At 41.2% G+C, this 25394-nt stretch overlaps 3 protein-coding genes across 3 annotated transcripts; 2 read left to right on the forward strand and 1 right to left on the reverse strand.

Annotated features, from left to right (window-relative positions):
• The first annotated feature begins 1965 nt into the window (after positions 1-1965).
• On the forward strand, positions 1966-9528 carry LOC144522774 (receptor-interacting serine/threonine-protein kinase 4-like). The gene is made up of 8 exons (XM_078258075.1): positions 1966-2102; positions 2706-2874; positions 4185-4343; positions 6255-6403; positions 7656-7705; positions 8869-9021; positions 9127-9209; positions 9334-9528. The coding sequence occupies exons 1-8, from the start codon at positions 1966-1968 to the stop codon at positions 9526-9528; spliced, it is 1095 nt and encodes a 364-aa protein (XP_078114201.1).
• On the reverse strand, positions 8735-11833 carry LOC144522689 (uncharacterized). Its single transcript, XM_078257959.1, has 3 exons — positions 11725-11833; positions 11564-11626; positions 8735-11452 (listed from the first exon to the last, which is right to left on the reverse strand). Exons 2-3 carry the CDS (start codon positions 11573-11575, stop codon positions 10796-10798), a joined length of 669 nt encoding a protein of 222 aa, XP_078114085.1. The 5' UTR covers positions 11576-11626; positions 11725-11833; the 3' UTR covers positions 8735-10795.
• Positions 11834-13166: 1333 nt separating this feature from the next.
• On the forward strand, positions 13167-20298 carry LOC144522776 (NLR family CARD domain-containing protein 3-like). The gene is made up of 8 exons (XM_078258076.1): positions 13167-13179; positions 13391-15185; positions 15284-15457; positions 17318-17491; positions 18578-18751; positions 18862-19035; positions 19260-19306; positions 19644-20298. Exons 1-8 carry the CDS (start codon positions 13167-13169, stop codon positions 20180-20182), a joined length of 3090 nt encoding a protein of 1029 aa, XP_078114202.1. The 3' UTR covers positions 20183-20298.
• Positions 20299-25394: the final 5096 nt, after the last annotated feature.

The following is a 25394-nucleotide window of genomic DNA, read 5'->3' on the forward strand; positions in this document are numbered from 1 at the left end:
TCAACTGATGGCTCTTTCTTCTGTTAAACTTTTTATATGCTGCACCGCAAGTCCACACTGACTCGAAAAATTGCGTACACAAGTTCAGACCAGAACTGAGATTTCATCGCAGCCTATGCTCACGTTCAAATGGATAAATCCCTTGCTTTGCGTAGGAATCGGCGTACACCCGTCCTACGCCTATTTTTGGTCATACGCACGTTTCATCAAACTTTTAGGCTTTTTTTTTACTATATTCAAATCCTATTCAGTTATTTATTATTAACGACATTACTGACAGCATATTATTGATTTTTATAGTTCGGCCCATGTCCCATCCACTAATCTCCAGCTCCTTCAGAAGCAGACTGTTGCACCCTCAGTGCAACAAGGAGCGCTACCACAGGTCCTTTATTCCTGCAGCAGTCAGAATCTTTAATACAGAGATCTTCAACAGGAGGTTCGGGGCCGCTAGGGGGTCCTCAGAGTTACTGCAGGGGGGTAAATACTTCACACATCTATAACGTGAGACAGGTGCATCAGAGGGGGATAAGTAGGTCAAAAGTTGTAGTGGGGGGTCCCTGCTCTGTCTATCTCGCAGTTAAGGGCTCCTTGGCTTAAAGTACTCATATTATCCATTTTGGCTTTTTCCCTTTCCTTTATTGTGTTATATATCCTTTTTGTGCACGTTATAGGTTTACAAAGTGAAAAAGCCCAAAGTCCCCCCAAAGGGACTTACCATCTCCAACAGAAAGCACTGTTCACAAACTGCTGCAAACAGCTCCATTGTAGTCCAGCCTTTACTTCCATGATGAACGTGCGGCACTTTGTAACACACGTTATAATGCTCTTTCTGACTGGCTAGTAGTCCTTACCTAGGTACTGTCAGGGCACGCCCTCATACTCTGCTTCTGACTGGCTAGTAGTCCTTACCTAGGTACTGTCAGGGTACGCCCTCATACTCTGCTTCTGACTGGCTAGTAGTCCTTACCTAGCTAATGTCAGGGCACGCCCTCATACTCTGCTTCTGACTGGCTAGTAGTCCTTACCTAGGTACTGTCAGGGCACGCCCTCATACTCTGCTTCTGACTGGCTAGTAGTCCTTACCTAGGTACTGTCAGGACACGCCCTCATACTCTGCTTCTGACTGGCTAGTAGTCCTTACCTAGCTACTGAGCATGTGCGACTCCCAACAAAGATGGAACAGAAGTGAGATGTCTCACTCTGTAGCTAAAACAGAGAGCTCAACACACAGGGTGAAAAGAGGAGCTGCAGCAATGTGCAGTACAACAAACATATGGTGTTTTTTGAAAATTAAACCACATAAACCTATTCTGGTACAACCGCTAAATACAATTATGAACCTGAAAATGAGCATAATATGAGCACTTTGAAAAACGTTGAAGACTCCTGCTTTAATACAACATAATGTAGCACTGCTAGCTGATTCAGCAACATGAGCCATCACTTGATAATATTCTGCACACTGCATTTACTGTCACCTATACTGTGCAATATGTCATTTCTATTCATCCGCACCTTACTCATCTGTATATCTGTGTATATACTGTATATTTTTTGTCTGTTTATAATGGTGGTGTTTACAGAGTACATATTATTATTATTATTATTATTATAACTCTTATTCTATTTTTTCTATGTCTATGTAATATGTATTTGTGTTATTCTGATGGGTGTGAATTTTTTGGAGCTACTGTAACAATGGAATTTCAACAGTGTGGGATTAATAAAGTCTGTCTTATCTTATCTTAACGTGGAGGGGGGGGGCGATCATTATGACCTATACTGCAGCCAGCCACCAGGGGGCGATCCAGATGTTTTGGCTTCACTTAAACAGTCTATGAAGCAACCTTGCTTTGACTAAGTGACTGATAAGATCCTCTTTATTTTAGAGGAGCAATGCATTTCATTCTTTTGGCCTGTAAGGGTTTAGTTATCATGAATAATCTCCTCCTCCAGTGAACTATGGAAACGTTTGTTGAAGACTCCAGCCTGGAGCGCTGGGAGGTGATTGGCTCTGGGGGTTTCGGACAAATCTACAAAGCCAGGCACTGTCGGTGGGCCTGTGATGTGGCCATTAAACTGCTTCGTCATGACGACGGGTAAGTTGGTTACAATATAAAATTCTGTTTAAAGTTGTGTAAATCTAGAGCTGTAACAATTCCAAATTTTGCTGTACAATTAATTGTCTCAGAAATAATTGCGATTAACAATTTCATTGTCCCTTTCAGTTAAATTTAAAAAGATTTATTAATGTATTAATTAAAAAAAATATTAAAGTTATGAATGACTTTTCAGTATAAATCTTTTGTTATGAATCACTGTCATGTGACCCAGATAATGTAGTAACACAAATACACAGCCTATAAAGTATACCACAGCTATTTATTATCATAAAACATTTTGTCTAACTGTATCCTCCCCATGTTATTTTTGTTTCTATGAACGTGTATAGGATCAAGTGCCAACAACTAACAATTGAAATAATAATAAAAATATATAGTACGACCAATAATCACTTATACAATTACAATTTTGCATATCTAAACAAAATCAACAGTTACCAGTCATACGCCTTAAGACCTTGGTTAATGTTAACAATTAATTAAATAAAGAAACTTTGTTGCAAAAGAATTGACAAAAAGACAATTATTGTAATAATGGTTACAGGCCTATCTGAATCACTCATGCTAACAAACACACAGGACCAATGCGTCTTTGCTGCGTGAGATCGACATGATGCGTCAGGCGAGCAGCCCGCATGTTATTCGCGTCCGAGGGGTCTTCAAGGGTCGACCGCCCCACTCTGGCCCATCAATGCAGCTTGGTGTGGTCATGGAGCTCATGGAGAGAGGATCACTGGCCAACCTACAGGTATCCAGCGGTGGAAGGAGTAGTCATATCTTTTACTTAACAGTAGTGTAAAAGCATATGAATAACCTAACAGTTTTAGTCTCATTATATCCTGATATCCTCTTTCCTGTTCACTGATTAAGTTTCTATTACTTTTAGTGTCTCCTGTGTTAATTAAGTCAGTCTGCCTTTGGTCTAGCTTAGTGTTAAAACAAAGCATTTTACTTTGGTCACTGTGAGTGAGACCTTTTGTTTAGATGCCAGGTTGGCTCCAGCGGGATTCACACCTCATTTAACCCTTGTGCTGTCTTCCCATCAACCATGAAAAAAAAACGTTTTCTTTGTTGGATTTTTCAAAGTTTTTATTTTATGTTTTTGTAGGTTTTTTTCAACCTTATGGTCATTTTTTTCAACAATTTTATCATTTTTTTTGTCTGATGTGTTGTCACTTTTTCCAATGTTTTTGTCATTTTGGTTTTTGATGCTTTTTTAGACATTTTTGAAGTTTTCTTACTGAGTTTTTGAGTTTGTATCATTGTTTTAAAAAAAAAAAAATTGACACTTTTCCCAACATCTTGTCACTTTTTGTTTTTACATCTTCGGCCCTTATTTCGATGTCCCATATTTCTGATGTAAAAAACTTTGAAAAATGGGTAAAATTTGACCCGAGGACAACATGATGGTTAAACAAAGGACCGTTTTTCAATAGTTTGAGCAGACTGTGGGTATGCTAGGTGGCTGGGTCTATGCAAATCTACCCAGATAGTCTTCTGAATGAATGTCTTCTCAGCCTTTCATATTTTGTTGCTTCCTGTAACCTTGGATAAATCTTACAGCTTCTAGTGAGCTTCTGTCTCCACTGCGCAGTGAATAAAACTCATCTGAACCAGCCACTGTATTGGACCTGAGAGAACTTTTACTTCCACAATAGTAATACCATCAGATGTGAGTCATACATTTGGTGTCTAAATTTAGAGCTGCAACGATTAGTCGACTCATCCATTAGTCCGTCGACAAAAAAATCATCGGCAAATATTTTGATAATCGATTTAAAAGTAATTCGTTCGTTAAAAGTAATCTTTCACACAAAAATGGCAGAACATTTTCAGCCTCTCACATATGTAAATTTCCTGCTCTTTTCAGTTTTATACCATATTAAAATTAATATCTTTGGGTTTTGTACTGACTAAACAAGACATTTAAAGACTTGGACTTTTAGAAACTAAGATGGACATTTTTCACAATTTTCTGACATTTTATAAAACAAACGATTAAACGATGTCACAATCTCCACTATTTGTCGATCTGTAACTATGGAAACAATCTTACAGGAGGCCTTGAGTGAAACTCCACCACCCTGGCCGCTGGTCTTCAGACTAGCTCACCAAGTGGCTCTGGGTATTAACTTCCTCCACAGTCTGCCCCATCCTGTGCTCCACCTGGACCTGAAGCCCCCCAACGTGCTGCTGGACGACACTCTCAATGCCAAGGTCAGTATATAGTCTCGCATTGCCAGACCTTCCTCCACAGTGCTATGGAGGAAGGTCTGGCTAGTCCACACAGCATTCCAGGATGGGAGAAAAACGTGCTCTGGTTAATTGGCATTTCTTTAAATCAATCATCGTCTTAGGCTGCTCTAAGCACCGGACGGAGCCACGGTGCCGCTGCAAAATAGTCTCAGGAAGGAACTTGTTTTGGTGGAACATATGTACGTTCAAAAGTTGTTTTAGTCGTGCAACAGAAAACTCAGATTGGACAGATAGTCTAGCTAGCTGTCTGGAGTTACCCTGCAGAGATCTGAGGAGCAGTTAATCACAGGCTACATTTACATTGCTACCTTTTAGTTTAAAAATGAATATCTACTGCTACGTTTCCCCCTCTCATTCCCCCTGCTCTGGCGTTTCTCCCTCTCATTCTCCCTGCTTGGCATTTCCGAACCCCTAAACTGGAGAAATTTGGAAACACTTCTGACCCGTTTTGGTTTGGAATCTGCAGGGTTATGTTGCAGTCTCAACGGCCGCAAACTGAGACCTTTGGCAACACTGACACTGATGCCACTGTTTTGCCACCTGATTGGGTCATGACGTCTTGTTCTCTGAGACTAAGCTACTAACGTTACCATAGCAGCTGCCAGCAGCAGGCGGAGTATACATGCTGACATTTGTTTACCCCGGCACACGCATGCCCAGTATACGAGATTGTTGATCAGATATGAGGTTTGGGCTTGTTAGTTTAAACACAGATTAGTTCTTCTACTGGAGCTAAAAACACTTGTGTACAGAGTTCACTCTTGGCTCTGCTTGAAAACCAAAACGTAGCAATGTAATTGTAGCCATAGTCCTCATAAATCCACCGGAGTTGAGAATGCCAACACAAAGAAAATTGAAGTTGAGGGACATCCGGCGGAATTTCAGTCGGCACTGGAGCAATCCCGGAAATGAAATGTCGTTAATATAGACTACAGTGGGTCCCAGGCTTTCAGGGGAGGCTGGGCCTAATGCCTACTTTGTAATGTTATAATAGTTTGGACACTTTATGGAGACGAATAAGCATAGCATAGCAAGCCGTTTTCCCAAAAATGTTGCAACTTGATAATAGGCAGAAATGACATTTGGTGAAAGGGTTTTACTCTAGATTAACGTGGCCAGATCTGGTTGGCCAGGCGAGACTGATGGGATTAAATCTTCACTTATGTACGGGAAAAGGTAAATAATAAAAGATTGATCTCCGGATTTTATGAGTCAGTATCGGAGCATTCAAATGAAGATTTTTTAAACCCAGCCCTATTTCACATTTGTACATATTGTGCATATTCACACTTTTGTGTCTCATTTTGCACTCAAAGTAACAATTTTTACTATCAAATCCAGTGGAAACTTTTTATGTAATTTGTTTTGCAGCATTACTAATAATTTGAAAAAGTGTAATAAAAGTTCTGGATAATTTTTTGGACAAAACATACTGTTTTGATCTTTTATATATTATTAATGTATATTGTTTTTAATACATATGTTAAAGTCTGGATAATATATGTTGTTTGTATATCTGGAGTTGTAACAAAAATAATTTCCCCCTGGGATTATTAAAGTATTTCTGATTCTGATTGTTTCCGTCTTCTATGTCCTCTTAAGATCATTAAAGGGATCGTATTAGGCATTTTCAGACAGTGTTGCTTATCAAAATAGCTGCCAATGAATCACTGGTCAATTGATCAGCTGTACTTGTATGAACTGCAAAACATGTTTTATAAGCTCTTAGTATGTTTTGTGTGCAAACATCTTGACAAACGTAACTAAGGTGGTCAGATAAATGCAGTGTAGTAGAAGAAGAAAGTGGCATTAAAAGAAAATACTCAAGTAAGGTAAACCTCCCCTTAGCCTCTTTGCTAATTCGCTCTGCAGCTTACAGATTTTGGCCTTGCCCGGATTTCCTGCAGCATCTCACGGGTTTCCAAGAAGGATGATGAAGAGGGAGGGGGGACGGTCAACTACATGCCACCGGAGGCGTTTGAATTATCATACAAACCCAACCGAGCCTCTGATATCTACAGGTGAGAGAGCATCGAACCAGCACTTAATAAGACTGTTTTATTCATCATATAGTAAATAATAACACAGACAGACAGACAGACAGATGGACAGACCGACTCACTCACACATGCTGTCCCACCAAATTTTAGATTAACAGGCTTTACATGATCATACAGATCTAGTTTTGACTTTTTTTAAAGGGAAAATACAAATTGCTTGTAGTAACAATAGTAATAGTACGATTGAACATAAGCTAGTATGATTAAACATATAGCAAGGGTCATTTATCAGCAGCAAGCACTTTTGAAGTGTCACTAAGGGTGCACCTGAACAGTTTGGTCTGTTTTAACCCAACCCTGGAGCGTATCATTGGATAGTCCGCTTCGTTTGGGGAGATGTAAAAGCTTATAACGCTGGTCCGCTTGAAAAGGGGTCTCAGTTTGCTATAAAGGCTATTAGATTTCGCTTCACTTTAGGGGAGAACATGATCCAACCCAAATATAGAAAGTAAACCAAAACACATTATTTATAATTGATTAATCAATATGCAAGATTATAGTAAACATATTTTAGTTTAAAAAACTAATTTCTTTACTAAAAAACTAATTTGGATAGTCTGTCAAATAGACAAGCGACATTTTCGACCATGTGACATCTCTTTACAATGTTTGGTGCACTTGAGAAAGTGCAGTGTGAATGCTAACCCAACCAAATAAAAACTGTGACTTTTGTGTTGCAACTTAACCCTGAATCTTATGGAATATAGGCGTAAGGAATACACTTTATATACTTATGCACACTTGTTTAACAAAGGTTCAGTCTCAACAGGAAGTCAAAATATCAGTGGCATAGTCCTTTAAAGTAGGGTGGTTCGTTATGACAGGTAGGACATATAAGAATGGACTACTTCCTCTATAAATGTAGTTAAAAACAAGGTAGTTAAAGTAGGGGTAGTTCATCATGACAAATAGGAACTATGTATCAGAATGGCCTACTTCCTCAAAAACTGTAGATCATTGTGTCAGGTGGAAAATATATTGGACTACTTTCTCAAAAAATGTAGTTAACAGGTGAGGGAATTGTTTCCAGGGAAGAGTGTACTGAGGTACTCCAACTCCACTCTGAACAGGACTAACATTCTGGGACAAATTTTATTGTTGTCATTGAATGCTGAATGAATGAAAACCAACTCAAGCCATCAATAAACCAGGTTGTGATTGTTATAATATGAATAGTAATCCTGACATGTAACTCTCTCTGTCTGTCTTTCAGTTATGGTATACTCCTATGGTCTATTGTCACAGGAAAACAGCCATATGGAAGTAAGTGACTGTTGTATCTTTAGTAGGGCTGTATCGGTACGTGTATTCATTCCGAACCGTTTTGGTATAGGATGTTCGGAATGGTATGCAACATTGGTTTGGTGTGCCCTATGACCCAAACACGTCATAAAAGTCTATTTATGCCGTCTACTCGCACACGCGGAACAGAAATTCTGAAGTGCGAGCTTTATCAAGAAAGGTTTTGGCAGTGCTAGTTAAACTTGGTTTAAGCTGGATCCAAAATCAGACAAGCAAAAGGGGAAATCCAGAAGTACTAGAAAAACAACTAACTGGAGGATACTACACACTAGGACTACGCAGCCTGGAACGAACCCAGACAATCTGACACTGAACAAGAGAACACTAACATGATTAATTTGGCTGAAGAGGAACAGGTGAAACACATTAGGGACTCAACAGGAAACAAGCTAGAGAAAGACACATAAAACACAACACTACAAAGTAATACAGGTAGTAAAGCATGTGAACATACACAAGGAATGGATCTAGGAAAAGAAAATAGAGGACACGGAACAAAAGAACACGGCAAGGAAACCATCAAAAATACATCCTCTGCATGTTTAAAATATTACTATAGACTGCCATCTCAACTTTTTTGTGCTTTTCAAGTTCACATTATTTTGTCCAGTGTCAGACTTTGCAGTGAATCGTCTGTTGCTTTGAGAATTACCCATTAGGGCCGGGTATCACCAATGACGTCCCGAATCGATTTGATTGTGATTCACAAATGTCCCGATTCGATTACATTTTTGGATTTGATATCAATTAGGTTATGGAAATTTTTAGTTAAAATGGCAATTTTGCTTGGATATAAAAGATATTCCCAGAAAATGTATGTAAATGATGTAAATTGTAAGAAGCAACCCTCAAATATTTTTTACTTATACATCCATGGTGAAAATGCATATATTAAAAGATCGATTTTCAGATATCAATCAATATCAGATAACTCAAACAAAGATTTTTAATGCTACAATGCAGGTACACATTTACATCAGCAGTTAGCATAGTTGTCCCATTTAGCAGGATTTTACCTGAACCTTAATATAAGCATCATTCCGGACCGTCTCTTCAGGTATATCCGAGGTCTCACTAACCCCAAGGCCACTCTGACAGCATTTTTAATCATTCCTCCAATGTAGATGCGAAGCCCACCAGAGTGCAACTTCTCATCCCAGAGGGACAGCGTCCACTGCTGGACGATATCAGGGGCCAGGCTGCGGGGTTGGCAGAGTTGACAGGACTGATGAAGAGATGCTGGGACAATATACCCAAACGAAGGCCCCCTGCACTTGGTGTGGAAACTTCTTCACTTACTAAAACTGCACTGGCACAGAATTATAATAGCTTGAGATGCCTGGCTGTAATGTCACACCTTTACTCTATGTTGTGTACCACAGAGTGTACAACTGAGACAGAAGAACTGTATAAGATGTACAAACATGCAATTAATGACGCTGTCCATGAAGTGCTGAAGAAACTGGTGAGGAACAAATCTCTTCATAAGCACTCAACTCATGCTGAGAGACTGTAAAATTTTGACACAATGCAACAAATCACTATTATTGTCATTTTGTGTAACTGGCTTTTTCTCTCCTTCTTTGCAGGACCAAAAGGAAGAAGCAATCGAGCCACTGAGCGCCGCCAGGGGATTAACGATTTGCCAATCAGCACCATTGGCGGGACTAACACAGATGTCAAGATGTTGTCCAACATTTGTTTACATAGGTGGTATGTCGCCAACATCCTACTTTGTTTTTACTTCGCTCCAGTGGTGTACTGGCCACCTAGCATACTGTTAGCCGTCACAATATTGATCTGGTGGACCGTCATAAAACGTTTTTATGTTGTGCGTGCGTGGTCCGGGACTGGGCTCTCTGGCCAATCACAACTAAGTTAGTCAAACTTGTGTTTTGTGTCATTGGCTCCGCTGAGCCCACTGCATCGCTCCTGTTGCGGCTAGGGTTTACGCTTGAGTGCTTTTTTTATGGCCAATGTACTGTGGCCAAGATGGTTCAACAGAAATGCAAACTGTACAACACAAATACAAAAGCTACAACATGAATGCAAAAGCCACAATACAAATGCAAAAGCTACAATGGAAATTAGCTTGAACGGAAGTGACCGTCTACGCAGCAGTGTCAGCTCAGTTTTCGGAATTTGTTTTGAAAATTATGGGGGTTCTTTGGACACTGATGTCCACTTGTGTAACATTTCACATGTTTTCATGTGCATTCATGAGGCATGTTGAATAGATTTCTTGAATATTACTGACATTGACACCTATAAAAACAGTACATAAACAATAAATACTGAAAATGGTTAATGACTTAAAATGAATAGTATTTATTGAAAGTATTAAATAATATAATTGCAGAGGGATTGGATTTATTGCTCAGTGGAAATACGAAAGCAACATACCATCATTTTCTGGAAACCACAGAAAAAGGCATGCACTTCCTTCTTCTTTTTATCATTACAAAAGTGAACCAGGGAGTCCTGTTTCTCATATACTTCTACTTCCTGTAGCTGTAGTACTTTCAGCTCATCATCCAAGTGGACAGCAACATTGGTCTCCAGTTTGACCGAAGATGTGTCCCTATCAGCTAGGCTTACCATGGTGGCCATCTCCACAAGAGAGACTCGAGGAGAAGCCTCCATCTTCTCCATGAGCCCCTTTTCTAGCTCCTCTGAGGAAGTGACCTCAAGAGAAGCCTCCTTCTTCTCCAGAAATCCCTCTTCCAGCTGAAGGCGAGCCTGGCTGGATGCACCATGGTCTAAATTCTGGACAACAGAGTCCTGATCCAGGGTTTTCTCTTTCCTGTATGTGTCCTCCATCACATTATTCAGCATATTGTCCACCTCTTCAATCAGAGAGACTCGTGGAAAAGCCTCTCTCTCCTCCATAAGTCCCTCTTCCGGCTGAATGTGAGCCTGACTGGATACACCAATCTCCACTTCATGGTCCATATCCTGGATGACAGAGTCCTGAACCAGGGTTCCCTCTTTCCTGTATGTGTCCTCCGTCACATCATAAGGGAAAGTGTCTACCTCTTCATCCAGAGATACTCATGGAGAAGCCTCCCTATCCTCCACAAGTTCTTTTTCCAGTTCCTCTGAGGAAGAGACCTCTGAAGAAGCCTCCCTCTTCTCCAGAAGTTCCTCTTCCAGATGATGGTGAGCCTGGCTGGATGCATCAGTCTGCACTTCATAGTCCATGTCCTGGATGGCGGAGATGACGCCCTCCGTGGCATGGTAGTAGCTTTCATCATAGTCTATCAGCTTGAAGGACTTGGAGCACTTGTCAAACCTGTAGATCGGACTTATTTGGTGTTTGCCAATCTCAGCACTGGCAGCTTCACTCTTCATTACCTGCTCTGGTTCTTCCAGGAGGAACTTGAGAGCAGTGTCCACCACCTCTGGTACCAGGGCCGCAGCACTCTGTTCGAACTCCAAGAACTCTGCTGGTTTAGCGTCCTCTGCAGCAAGCAGATAGCTGGCGATCTGAATGCCACCAAAGATTTTCAGCAGCTTGCTGTGAAGGGCTGGAAGGAAGGTTTGTACGTCCCTCTCTGCTTCTGGGTGGATGACTGAAACAAACATCTGAAGGCCCTCCAGTGTGACCTTCTTGTTGAACAGGTGGGAAAGACGCTTTTCTTTGTCCAGCTCTTCCAGGAGCTCTTGTTCCATCTGACTGAGACAGAAGTGTCTCGCTGTGGTCCAGGCCTGTCAACACCACTCTTTGGTTAGTCTCAACAGGATTGTAGCTGACTCATTTTAAACTATTTAACATTTGAATATCACTGTAAATCTGAAGATCCACTAAATTTTACTCACCAGTTCAGCCATGAACAGATGATCAATCCCAGTCCTCTCAATTATTTCCCGAAACCTGTAAACCTAGAAAGATTGTGGTAACTCTACAACTTGAACACATTCAGAAAATAGCTCTAATGTAATTTTTCATATGAGTCACATCAATCATCAGTTTGACTCACTCTTCCAGGAAGTTTCTTCCTGTCAGCAGCCAGGTCTTCATGTCTCTGACAGATAAATAATCGGGAAGTTGATCCTGCTGCTTCATGAGCAGAAACTGCCTCAGCATCATTTTCTGCAACAGAGATTGAGTGCAGCCGTTTGAAGCAGCTCACAGAAACACCATATTATACAATGTAATACAATGTAACATGAATATTAACAGTGCACCTTTACATTTAGTAACTTCTGCTTTGTAGCAGTGTCGCTCTTCTTCTGAGAAAGTAGACGGTCTTATTCTTTGGACTTGTTAAAAAATGAAGTTGGTGTCCATCTTTAAGAGAAGTCAAGTTTAAAATGAAAGAAAAACAGTAAACAGGTTTGATGAACGTAGTGCCTGAATATGTCTTTTCAGAGGGTTTGTATAGCTTAGGAATCAGATACCCCAGAATCCCACATGCAAACTATGGAACCAAAAACATATTCACATGAGCATTCCAATAAGCTATGGCAACAAGGGCCAGTGGACATTTTGGAACAAAACCAATTACAACTACCAATGGTCATACCCCTTAGAACCTTAACCATTGTGGTGTCATGAGTTATACTGTCAAAATTAGAAAAATAAAAACTTAAATCCCTAGTTAGGTTAGCAGAATGGTAAACTCCATTCGCTGCTGTGTAGAAAAAACTAAATGCACAAAATGAAATCCTATCGTAAATCCGTGCGCACAGTTTACAACTTTGTGGGCACAGTTTACAAAGCACAGTTAATACACTTTGAGCAGAGATTTGCTCTTTATTTTCTGAGCTGACACCGCTGCGCAGACGCTCACTTTTGTTTTCGCTCACTTCCGTCGTTGCTTTTGTGTTTGTGTTGTGGCTTTTGCATTTGTGTTGTGGTTTTGTATTTGTGTTGTAGCGCTTGCATTTCTGTTGAACCGTCTCCCACTGTATCAATATGGGCGTTAATATTACAGAATTCCAGACATATGTTTTAAATAGCCATATAATAGCCTACATTTAAACACAAAGTAAAGAAATGGCCAGTTTCATTTATCATAGTTTGAAAACTATACTGTTCCCTGCCGTGTCAAAATTATAAATAAATCTTAAATAAATAATGAATGAAACTAACGTTCTCTGTACCAGTTAAAAATTCTAATTATTTGAGTAGTTTACTTGAACAAAGTTCAAATACTCACATGCGAAGGTATCAAAATCACTAGGCAGAGCTCTAAGTCAGGGGTATAGCAAAAGGTCTAAACTAACACTAGGAAACACACTAGAAATCAGGCTGGAATGATGGCACAAAGGACAAGATGATCTGACAGGAAATAGGGTGAGTATTTATACACCGGGGCCGGGTAGACAATTAGACATAAGTGAAACACATTAGGGCGGGGACAGGTGTAATCACAGATAGCGGGAAAGCAAACAAATACCGTAAGTAAAGGGATCTGGAATGAGACAAGACAGTAAGTAACAAAAAAAAAACAGCAAGTGCCAAAATATAACAATATCATATATATTCAATTCCCCATTTAACAATTTATCAGTTGTTGCAGCTGAGGGATACTAAGTAACTTTCCAATATTTACGCTATTCAGGACCTAGTTCTAAAATGAGCTGAATAGATTTAATGATTCACATTCACTGTAACAACCCCTCATTGTTTTATTCATTCAGAGACTCTTGACTCTTCTTCAAAGTGCCAGCAAAAACTCAAATCCAACCTACGAAAAAGGTTCTACTGTGTGTTTGAGGGGATTGCTAAAGCAGGAAACTCAACAGTTCTGAATCAGATGTACATACAACTCTACATCAGAAAGGGAGGGACTACAGAGGTCAATGATGAACATGAGGCCAGACAAATTGAAACAGCATCTTGGAAACCAGACAGTCCAGAAACAACAATCAGACAAGAAGACATCTTTAAAACCTCAACTGGAAGGGATGAACCGATCAGGACAGTGATGACAACGGGAGTGGCTGGCATTGGGAAAACAGTCTTAACACAGAAGTTCACTCTGGACTGGGCTGAAGACAAAGCCCATCAGGACATCCAGTTCACATTTCCATTCACTTTCAGAGAGCTGAATGTGCTGAAAGAGAAAAAGTACAGCTTGGTGGAACTTGTTCATCACTTCTTTAGTATTACAAAAGAAGCAGGAATCTGCAGGTTTCACGAGTTTCAGGTTTTGTTCATCTTTGACGGTTTGGATGAGTGTAGACTTCCTCTGGACTTCCACAACACTGAGATCCTGACTGATGTTACAGAGTCCACCTCAGTGGGTGTGCTGCTGACAAACCTCATCAGGGGGAAACTGCTTCCCTCTGCTCGCCTCTGGATAACCACACGACCTGCAGCAGCCAATCAGATCCCTCCTGAGTGTGTTGACATAGTGACCGAGGTCAGAGGGTTCGCTGACCCACAGAAGGAGGAGTACTTCAGGAAGAGATTCAGAGATGAGGAGCAGGCCAGCAGAATTATCTCCCACATCAAGACATCACGAAGCCTCCACATCATGTGTCACATCCCAGTCTTCTGCTGGATCACTGCTACAGTTCTAGAGGATGTGTTGAAGACCAGAGAGGGAGGAGCGCTGCCCAAGACCCTGACTGAGATGTACATCCACTTCCTGGTGGTTCAGTCCAAACTGAAGAACGTCAAGTACAACGGAGGAGCTGAGATAGATCAACACTGGAGTCCAGAGAACAGGAAGATGATTGAGTCTCTGGGAAAACTGGCTTTTAAGCAGCTGCAGAAAGGCAACCTGATCTTCTATGAATCAGACTTGACAGAGTGTGGCATTGATATCAGAGAAGCCTCAGTGTGCTCAGGAGTGTTCACACAGATCTTTAAAGAGGAGAGAGGACTGTACCAGGACAAGGTGTTCTGCTTTGTCCATCTGAGTGTTCAGGAGTTTCTGGCAGCTCTTCATGTCCATCTGACATTCACCAATTATGGTGTCAATCTGCTGCCAAAAGCAAAATGGTGGTCTAATCCATTTAAAGACAGATCTACACATCTCTACCAGAGTGCCGTGGACATGGCCTTACAGAGTCCAAATGGACACCTGGACTTGTTCCTTCGCTTCCTCCTGGGTCTTTCACTGGAGACCAATCAGACTCTCCTACGAGGTCTGATGACACAAAGAGGAAGTACCTCACAGACAAATCAGGAAACAGTCCAATACATCAAGAAGAAGATCAATGAGAAACAATCTCCAGAGAGAAGCATTAATCTGTTTCACTGTCTGAATGAACTGAATGATCATTCTCTGGTGGAGGAGATCCAACAGTACCTCAGATCAGGAAGTCTCTCCCCAGATAAACTGTCTCCTGCTCAGTGGTCAGCTCTGGTCTTCATCTTACTGTCATCAGAAAAAGATTTGGACGTGTTTGACCTGAATCAATACTCTGCTTCAGAGGAGGCTCTTCTGAGGCTGCTACCTGTGGTCAAAGCCTCCAACAAAGCTCTGTAGGTGGATATAAGTATATGAACAATTTCAAATAGTTCTAATTTTATACACAACAAATAAAAAGTTTTTTTTGTGTTTGTTGCTAATCCTTCCCCAGGTTAACTAGTTGTAACGTCTCAGAGAGAAGCTGTGAAGCTCTGTCCTCAGTTCTCAGCTCCCAGTCATCTAGTCTGAGAGACCTGGACCTGAGTAACAACGACCTGGAGGATTCAGGAGTGAAGCTGCTGTCTTCTGGTCTGGAGAATCAACTCTGTACACTTCAAACTCTCAGGTCAGTATTAAGTTGATTGTAAAGTTCACAGTGGGTTTGAAGAGTTTCATAAAATTGGACATGAAAAATCTTTTAATTTTAAACAATGTCTTCTCAAATCAGATTTACTTTTAAGATCAGTGGTTTCTGTTTTTGACATCTCTGTTAAGGCCGACTGACCAACACAAACGTGCTAAGACAAACACAAAGAATCTAATCATAAGGTGCGGAATCACCAGAGTTCCTACGAAACAACTTCAACTTCAAATCATGTAAACTCAACTGCACCATCTAGTGGACTCAAACAGCAATTAATACTATTATTCTAGTACAAAAAAGTCCAATTCTCATGTGCAATTTATATAATAAAAGATTGATACTTGGCGTTTGCATATCTAGACTAGCCTGACAAGCCAGACCCACATCAAGATGTTGGGTCTGGGAACTCACCATTGGCAGGGCTCAATCCGAGGGGCCGGATAAACGGTTGTCTTTCAAATTCCCTCTGCACTCATAGCCAACCAGAGCAACGCTAGTTGATAGATTAAACTTTTGCCTTATCCCTTCGGCAAAACTTCAAACACATCTTCCTTTTTTAAGAATGACTTCAGTGCTTAACTCTAAGTCTTCCAGAGTCACGGCCAAAGCCGATTCGAAAGACTGCTGTTCGCCAGCAGCAGCAGCCATCTTCCTTGTTTTCAAGTAGCAGGGAATTCACGCGGGACCGTCGCAACTCTGCTGTCCTTATGTTAAGCCCGCCCACCGACTCTATACACGATGTGATTGGCCTGACCAGAATTTGGTTTTTCCAGCTGGCAAGCCAACGGAGAGTTACTAGACTGACCCTAGCTGCAAATTGCATTTGCTGCCGCTAGGGTGCCTCTAGATTTCTAGGCTCATCTAGACAGTATTGCCACGAAAAATATCACAATATTATGCTGTTTAGATTTTTTCTTCTACACGTACAAATCATTATGCAAAGAAAATAGAAAGGCTTGCATAATTGAAAACATGGCTTTTAAAGCTGTAGTAAGCAATGTTGTGCAAAGATTGTTGACATTTGAGCTCAACTGCCAAACAAATACAACCCCCCCTTCAGAATCTCTGGCCCCCAGATTCATGGACTCCCATTGCCATAGCGAAAACTCTCTGCTGACTAAACAAAATATGGCAGAATCGATGTTAGCTAGGTTGTGGATTAGCAAACTCTTGCTTCTGCTGTAAAGCCAACCAGTTGGGAACAGCCATTACAAACAATAGCAAACAGACGAGGATAAACTGACCTATTGAAAACAGCTAACAGTGAAACAGCAAAGTTAACTTTACTCACTTGTCCATCAGTAAGACAGGAACCTCCTCTGTTTTCCTTGGAAATCTTTGAGGTTTCTCAAGCGTTGAAACCCCTTACTGATGTTAACAAGACTCTTCTTCTTTTCCCGGCCATACATTTCCCCGTTGTTTCTTTTTACTTATAAGTATTTATTTATGTTTTATTAATTTGCACTGTGGCCGATGAGAAACAATTTTGTTATATGCAGGTACTCAGTGAAATGACAAATAAAGTGAGTTGAATTGAATATACTTCTTTTTTAATTTTTATTTCTTCAGTCCTTTTCCTCTATTGCTGTTTGTCAGTGATCTCTTTATCTTGATAACTCCTGGCCGGCGCCAGCACATTTACATGCCCCCAACAGCCAGGGCTGTGTAGGAACACTGGAGTTTTTTTCAGCGCACACAGAAAACAGAGAGCTATAATAGGTGACCGTGGGGAGACATTCACTGAATTTGCTAAAAAGTGTATTGGATTAGCATCGCTTACTGCACCTTTAATAACATTAAATATTAAGAGCATTGTTGTCAAATGTGTACATGTCTTTTCAGGCTGACTGGCTGTAAACTGTCAGACAGGAGCTGTGAAGCTCTGTCCTCAGTTCTCAGCTCCCGGTCCACTAGTCTGAGAGAGTTAGACCTGAGTAACAACGACCTGCACGATTCAGGAGTGAAGCTGTTGTCTGCTGGCCTTCAGAGTCCATACTGTACATTGGAAAATCTCAGGTCAGTATTAAGCCAATTACACATGATCTATCTTAAAAATAGGGTGCAACAAAACACAGGTAAAATAAGATTAACATTTATGACCAGTAGTTTCTATTACTTAGATCTCTGATAAGGATGACTGACCAACACAAACATGCACAGATAAACACATAAACACTAATCATTATGCAAAGAAAATGAAAAGATTGTATAATTGAAAACATGGCTCTCAATCACATTAACATGTTGTCAAATGTGTACATTTCTTTCTTTTCAGGTTAACTGGCTGTAACCTCTCAGAAAGCAGCTGTGCAGCTCTGTCCTCAGTTCTCAGCTCCCAGTCCTCTAGGCTGAGAGAGTTAGACCTGAGTAACAACAACCTGCACGATTCAGGAGTGAAGCTACTGTCTGCTGGACTTCAGAGTCCATACTGTACATTGGAAAATCTCAGGTCAGTATTAAGCCAATTATACATGATCTGTGGTAAAACTGCTTTGCGCTGGCTGTGCCATTGTTTTTCTATGGGGAGAGCCGTGAAGACAAATTGAGAAAGTGTTACTCTTGGCGTGGTGCACCACTCAAAATTGCCACTGAGCACTGCACTCAAAGATCATATTATTTCAACTTTGACCTTGTTTCCCACTGACCTGTCAGCCCGCAACCAAAACCAGAAGCAATGATGACGTATACCTGCGCTACGCTTTGCCTCTGTGCCTGCAATATGCTCTGCGCCCTTACCTCACGGTTTACCTCTTATCATGTGCAGGCGGCTGATTTAAAGTGTCACGGTGGTTGTGTAGTTTTATCAAATGGGAAATTAAAAATCTCTTAAATCTATTAGACTTTTAAAAACTGTCTTCATGACAGTGTGTAACAAAACACAGGCAAAAATCTGAATACCATTTAAGACCTTAAGACCTTTAAGGTCTCTATTATTTGTCTGTTATTTACATCTCTGTAATGGCTGACTAACCAACACAAACACAGCTGCTCAGATAAACACAAAGGCAGAGAAATTTGAAAATATTGCCTAATTGAAAACATGCATTTTAATCACATTAAATATTAAGAGCAATGTTGTAAAATGTGAACATTTCTTTCAAGGTTGAGTGGCTGTAACCTGTCAGAGAGAAGCTGTGAAGCTCTGTCCTCAGTTCTCAGCTCCCAGTCCTCTAGTCTGAGAGAGCTGGACCTGAGTAACAACGACCTGCAGGATTCCGGAGGGAAGCTGATGTCTGCTGGACTTGAGAGTGCACACTGTACACTGGAATCTCTCAGGTCAGTATTAAGCTGATTGTTAAACAGTTGATTTTCAAAGTCTTGCGCATCCTGTTTTAGCTTCATATTAAAGAAGATGGTCAACATCTGTAAAATTGTCTTTATTCCAGTCTGTCAGGCTGTCTGATCACAGGGGAATGCTGTGCTTCTCTGGCCTCAGCTCTGAGCTCAAACCCCTCCCATCTGAGAGGGCTGGACCTGAGCTACAATCATCCAGGAGAGTCTGCCGTGAAGCTGCTGTCTGCTAGACTGGAGGATCCACACTGGAGACTGGACACTCTCAGGTATGGGCAGACAACAATAGCTCATGCACTGCAGGTGCCTCTAATTTCTCTAATGTCATGTCTTTCTGCTCTGGCCCAATAGTATTAAGGACTTCTTATTGCTCCTAATTCCTATCTTCAGCCTGTTTCTCCATCACTCTGGCAATAGATGGAAGACTGCTTCATGTTGAACAGCAGTTATGACTCATTTTGGATAAAAATTCATTCTATGTTTCTGTCTTCAGGGTGGACCATGGTGGAGAGCAAAGGTTAAAACCTGGCCTGAAGAAGTGTAAGTTTGGATTAAATTTGACTAATGAAGGCTAACCAACTCACTGTTTCTCTTTAAATACAAAGCTGGGTAACACTTTGAAGGGTTGTGCACAGGTCTGACATGACACATGAAGGAGTCTTTGTGAATGTTGTGTCATTTGGTAAATTGTGATATTTTTAATGCAAGGTTGGCATTGTTTGAGATGTTTGTGTTATAACAACTTGACATTAAAACATTACTGACATGTGTCATTACACTTTATAGAAATGAACATCAGCACACAAACATGTAATAAACCCTTCCAATGTGTCTGATGGTAAACTGCTGCTGTGGTGTGTCTCTTTCTCTCCATCAGATTTCTGTGAACTCACGGTGGACACAAACACAGTGAACAGAAACCTGTCTGAAAACAACAGGAAGGTGACATATGTGGAGGAGGAGCAGCCATATCCAGTTCATCCAGAAAGGTTTTACTTTTGGAAACAGCTGCTGTGTAGCGACAATCTGACTGGTCGCTGTTACTGGGAGGTCGAGTGGAGAGGTAGAGTTCGCGTAGCAGTGAGTTACAGAAGAGTCACCAAGAGAGGACCCAGTGTTGACTGTATGTTTGGAGTAAATAATCGGTCCTGGAGTCTGAATTGCTCTGATGATGGTTACTCTGTCTGTCACAAGAACAGAGAAAAAGTCCTTCCTTCCTCCTCCTCTGTCTCTGTTTCTAACAGAGTAGCAGTGTATGTGGACTATCCCGCTGGCACTCTGTCCTTCTACACAGTCTCCTCTGACCAACTGATCCACCTCCACACTTTCAACACCACATTCAGTGAACCTCTTTATCCAGGGTTTGGGTTCAGGTTGAAGTCATATGGTTCCTCAGTGTCTCTTTGTTCTCCGTAGGAGGTAGACAACTACCAGTCCTGTGGTTTAAATGTTGGTGGTGGACATAGAAAAAGGTTGTTGTCGAACTCGAAAACTTCGAAAATCTTTTAAACTGACCGTTGTTGATCTAAAATGAACAGGGGTGGAAGAAGTATTTAGATCCTTTACTTAAGTAAAAGTACTCTTTACATGAACTCCAGCATTGACAACATTGTTTGTGTAAACAGAGTTTACTAAAAAGAAAGGTTTTGAGGGAGGAGAGTAAAGATGTAAAGCTCCTAAAGCTTAGTTCCATATAAATGCACGGATAATTTATTGTTTTGTCATTAGTGAAAAACAATATTGACCTTGTAGTTGAAAAAGGTGCCTCATATAAGAATGACATTTCCTCCTATGGGGTCCGTTCATTCACATTCGGAGATCGACTCTTTTTGACTGAGAAAATGGCGGATAGCGTAAACAACAACTGCTAACGTGAGTTGCCGGATTTTGTCTCAGAAATCTGTGCACCTTATGTTAGCGGTCCGCTGACCCTGCCGCTGGGTCTAACGTTAGGGGTCCGCTGACCTACTGCCGCTGGGTGTAACCTTAGCGATCCACTGACCAACTGCCGCTGGGTCTAACGTTAGCGGTCTGCTGACCCACTGCCGCTGGGTCTAACATTAGCGGTCCACTGACCCACTGCCGCTGGGTCTAACGTTAGCGGTCCACTGACCCACTGCCGCTGGGTCTAACATTAGCGGTCCACTGACCCACTGCCGCTGGGTCTAACGTTAGCGGTCCACTGACCCACTGCCGCTCGGTCTAACGTTAGCGGTGCGCTTACCCACTGCTGCTGGGTCTAACATTAGCGGTCCACTGACCCACTGCCGCTCGGTCTAACGTTAGCGGTCCGCTGACCCACTGCCGCTGGGTCTAACTGTCCCTCCTCACTCCCTGTAACTTCTAGAACATCTTCCGAGCTGCGTCGGGCAGTTCTCCTCCCAGCGAGCTGTGACACAGTTTACGGTCCCACTGACGCAAATTGTCACTATGACAACTAACAACAATTACCATTTTGTTGTGTACCAATCAAATGACCACGGGAAATTGTTCAATGACCTTTCTATCCATTTTATTTCTATGGACACTGCTTATGCTGAGAATGCACTAACCGTAAACTGTATTCCTCCGCATTTCCTTCAAATGTCACACTGATTATTTGTGATGTAAATTGGAAGCAGTGTCACAAAAAGGTCGGCTTCATTGCAAGTCCGACAACAGCCAATTCAAACAATAATGTTTGAATTTACATATGAGTATATTTAATATTGAAATCAACACATATGCAGCTCAACTTTAGGCGTTGGAGTCACTTGCAGACAGTTTCATTTAAATTAAAAACATTTTATCAAATCTACTCGCAAACCACCAAGGGTTGCTTACAGACCATTCTTAGAGAAATGCTGCTCCAAGGCTCAAACTGTTGTGCCATGCCAATTTTGGGATGGAAGGCTATAACGTTCACCAGCCACTAGATGGCAGTGTTGGACTTCTATCAGGTACACATTGCAACTCTACTCGGTTGACTGCCTGATATCAGCTCAATGTTTTTTAAGCCAAGGACCCCTTAGCTGAAAAAGAGCAGGGACCCCTTAATACAAAACTATACAGTAGAACATAACTTCTGTTGCATTAACATGGTCATCTGTAAAATTTGTACTGCACTTTTTCTCTTTTGCAAGTTTTCTGAAAATGTTATTCTTTATTTGGCCTTGGCAGCTGTCAGTATGCTTATTCATGTAATTTCCTTATTTATTCCAACCGATTTTCTGTCCCTGTGGTGGAAAATGCTATGCATAGCTTCCTTTAAAATCAGTGCTTATCTTATCAAAAGCACGACTGCAGGCAGTCGCAGATAGCGTTTTTCCATTTCATGGTACCTGCTCGACTCACCTCGACTCTACTCACCTATTTTGTTTTTCCATTATGATAAAAAGTCCCTGGTACCTGCTAACAGGTACTTTTTTTAGTATCACCTTCGTCGATGTTCAAGCGAGCTGATCCGATACCAAAAGGTAACGTGAAAACCTGCAGACTGCTGATTGGTCAGAGAGAATTGTCACTAATCACTGCGTCATTATTGCTAGCGACAGACAGGGGTGTCCTGAACAAACAAAATAGTTTAGCCAGCGGTGTATTATTTGCTGCCTCCAGCTTCTTTTGAAACTAAATGTGTCTTCTGGCAAACAGCCACATGCCGAGAATCAAAAACAACACACCTTCGACGTTCTGTGTGTGAGTCGCGTTAGGTCACAGTTTCCTGCGTTGTCACTAAGACGACCAGCCACGCTCGCGGTGCAAAATCTGCAATAGAAAATGGAGGACAGGGCACCGTGGCCGAGTTGAGTCGAGCTGAGCCGAGCAGAGCAGAGCAGGCACTAGCAGTGGGTAGGCGCCAAAAGATGTAAACAAGCAACGTGCCAGAGCAAACGCCCCCAGCTGACCACGCCAACCCTTTAGCCTCCCACTACTCTTTGTCTCTCTGTTAACATTCCTCTACACTGCATTCTTGCCCCCTTGTCTGATTCCAGCCCCTATGCAGTGGCCAATGACATCTGTCCCTTCCCCCAGTCTCTGCATGCTTTGGTTTTGCATTCCTTTCAATCCCAAACACCTATAAACACACACACACACCCCCCTTTTACTTTCCATTAACTATCACCTGTCACCTTTGCCTCTTTCTAATTCGATAGGAATCTTTGAAAAATCTATACACACTTATCTATTATCTTTATACCTATCAACCCACCTCATTTGCCTGTCTAGCCTCACAGCTTCACTCGAGCATCAACACATGCATATACCACAACCACTGCAAAAAAAATGAAGCGCAAAAAACAAAGAAACCCACTCGTTTTACCTTTACACACACACACACACACACACACACACACACACACACAGCAACCCACCCATATCCATACACAATGATCAACACAGAGACAACACGACAAAGCAATTTCATAACATGCAACCCCATTAGCCTGTAACACTCTACATAGCCTTCATATAGACACATTTTGGGACCTTTAGTCAAAATAGACTTGACCCTCCCTATACCAGTAATACATTTTAGATGACCCTCTAAAATAACATGGAAAAATGAGATGACCCTCTCCAGTAATTTATTGATGCTTTCTGTACTGGTTTGTACTTGGTAAAGACATACAGATTGCCATGGTGACTAACCCTCTGCTTTCTCATCTTACGCATCCCACTCCTCTGTTATGGTGTGGGGGCCATTTCGGTAGATTTAGTCACTAACATTGTTCTGGAAACACAATAAGTATGGAAACTAAATGCACACTTCCTGCATTACTGCATTACTTCAAATACTAAGTTACTCCTCTAGTGAACTAGTATTTACATGAAAAACAATAAAACATTGAGACCATTCAGCAAAGCACACTGGGTAATTCAACACTGGTTGCTATGGACTCGTCACTAGGCTTTCTCAGTCATTGTATATTTTAGCATATAGGTAAAGCTGGCAAAGCTGAACATTATCCAAAACTCCATTTCTCAGATGAGCGTCAATTTGGGAGCTTGCATGCTACCACTCCTTCCTTCTCAAATGCCTTGAAAAGGCTGTCGTTTTTATATATATATATATATACCTCCCGGCTTGGTGCAGTCCGCAAGCTTTGACTTTTCAAAATAAAAGCTTGCGTCTGAATTCTGGATGTTTTTGCACCAAACAAGACACTTTGAAATGTTGCTGTTCTGATGAATACAAAAGTTGGATGACCCTCCCCACTAGACTAAAAAAAAATGGATGACCCTCCCCTCAACAAAGAATAAAAAGACATGACCCTCCCCTATTTTCCTCCGGTGGTCCATTCCATAAATACCGAACGTTCCCTTAGTTTTTGGTTTCACACTGCAGTTATGCAAGCGCACTAAAGAACTCTACGTGACATAACTACGTCCTGTTCAAAAAAAGACGATGTTGTGCACATCCATGTAGTTGCTGTTACAGGACAAAAAAGTCAATGTTCAAAGACACTATGCCTTTAAGTTGAGGTAACTTGTTGCAGCTTAATTGAGTGGCTGAATGTGAGTACACATTTATATAAAGATACTGATGAAGAAAGCACCAACCGTATATCATACTGAAGGGTTTTGTACTATTAATCCAATTTATTTTTTGGCTTGCTCGTGTATACTACTCACTCTGATTACTGCAGCAACTCCAGCCACAGCGTTAAGTTTTCTATTCAACAGCCATTGCTCAAGTTAAAACCAGTGTGTGGCTTTACATTGTACTATGTTTTGTGTGAATTTGGAATGTAGTCTTTTACTTCTTTACTTTACAAGTTGTATTTTTCTATTTTTGGTCAGAAGAAATCATTAAAACAAGCACAGTTGTTGTAGTTAACGCCTCAGCAAACAGTTGCTTCATTCCATTCAAATTTGGGGAAATATGTTGATTCACTTGATCTTGGAGTTAGATGAGACCATTGATACAACTCTCCACACCTGAGAGTACTATTAATCTTCTGACCTAACTTGTTATGTCTCTATTACGTCAATCGGTGGAAAATAACCTGGTGGGGAAAAACAAGGGCGGGGTGGCAGCAGTACAATTACAAATCAAATATTTTACTGTCAAGCTAAACTAAACAAAAGAACAGGTTACTACTGGCTCGGTGAGTCTCGCACTGGCACGCATTCGCTCGCTCTCTGGCTTTCTCAACTTTCTCCAGTTGTCTCCAGACCTGCGTGGCACACATTGGCCGCTGAATGCTTGTCCCTCATTAGGGCTGAGTGGCTTCAGCTTGGAGAGCGGTGTCACCAACACTGGCACACACCTGGAGAGGATTCAACACAAAAAGAAAGCAGAGCAAACCACAAACACTAACTATTAAATAGCAAATAAGCGCATTTCCTAAAATGTTAAACTATTCCACATTCCAGCAGACACAGAATAGCACTAGCATTAAGTTGGAGTTGTATTGTTTACAAATTCATATGTGAGAAAATAAGTGGTTTGTATGAACATAAATAAACTACTTTAAAGTACATTTTCTTCTGGGCTAAATTACGTGGTATTGGAACGGTCCATAAACTCCAGTATGTTCACTCCACTATAAGGGCCGGGTTTATATGAGAATGTAAGTGGTTTGTACGACATAATGTCAAACCACATTGGAAATCAAAAACATAGTTGTTCCAAATGGCTACACTC

This window comes from Sander vitreus, chromosome 8 (genome assembly GCF_031162955.1).
Source record: "Sander vitreus isolate 19-12246 chromosome 8, sanVit1, whole genome shotgun sequence".
NCBI lineage: Eukaryota > Metazoa > Chordata > Actinopteri > Perciformes > Percidae > Sander > Sander vitreus.

Coding starts and splice junctions, on each gene's coding strand:
- LOC144522774 (XM_078258075.1), top strand. CDS start 1,966: ATGGAAACGTTTGTTGAAGACTCCAGCCTGGAGCGCTGGGAGGTGATT. Junction 6,404..7,655: donor CGAGCCTCTGATATCTACAG/GTGAGAGAGCAT, acceptor TCTGTCTTTCAG/TTATGGTATACTCCTATGGT. Junction 9,022..9,126: donor ACGAAGGCCCCCTGCACTTG/GTGTGGAAACTT, acceptor TGTGTACCACAG/AGTGTACAACTGAGACAGAA.
- LOC144522776 (XM_078258076.1), top strand. Junction 15,458..17,317: donor TGTACACTTCAAACTCTCAG/GTCAGTATTAAG, acceptor ATGTCTTTTCAG/GCTGACTGGCTGTAAACTGT. Junction 19,036..19,259: donor TGGAGACTGGACACTCTCAG/GTATGGGCAGAC, acceptor TTCTGTCTTCAG/GGTGGACCATGGTGGAGAGC.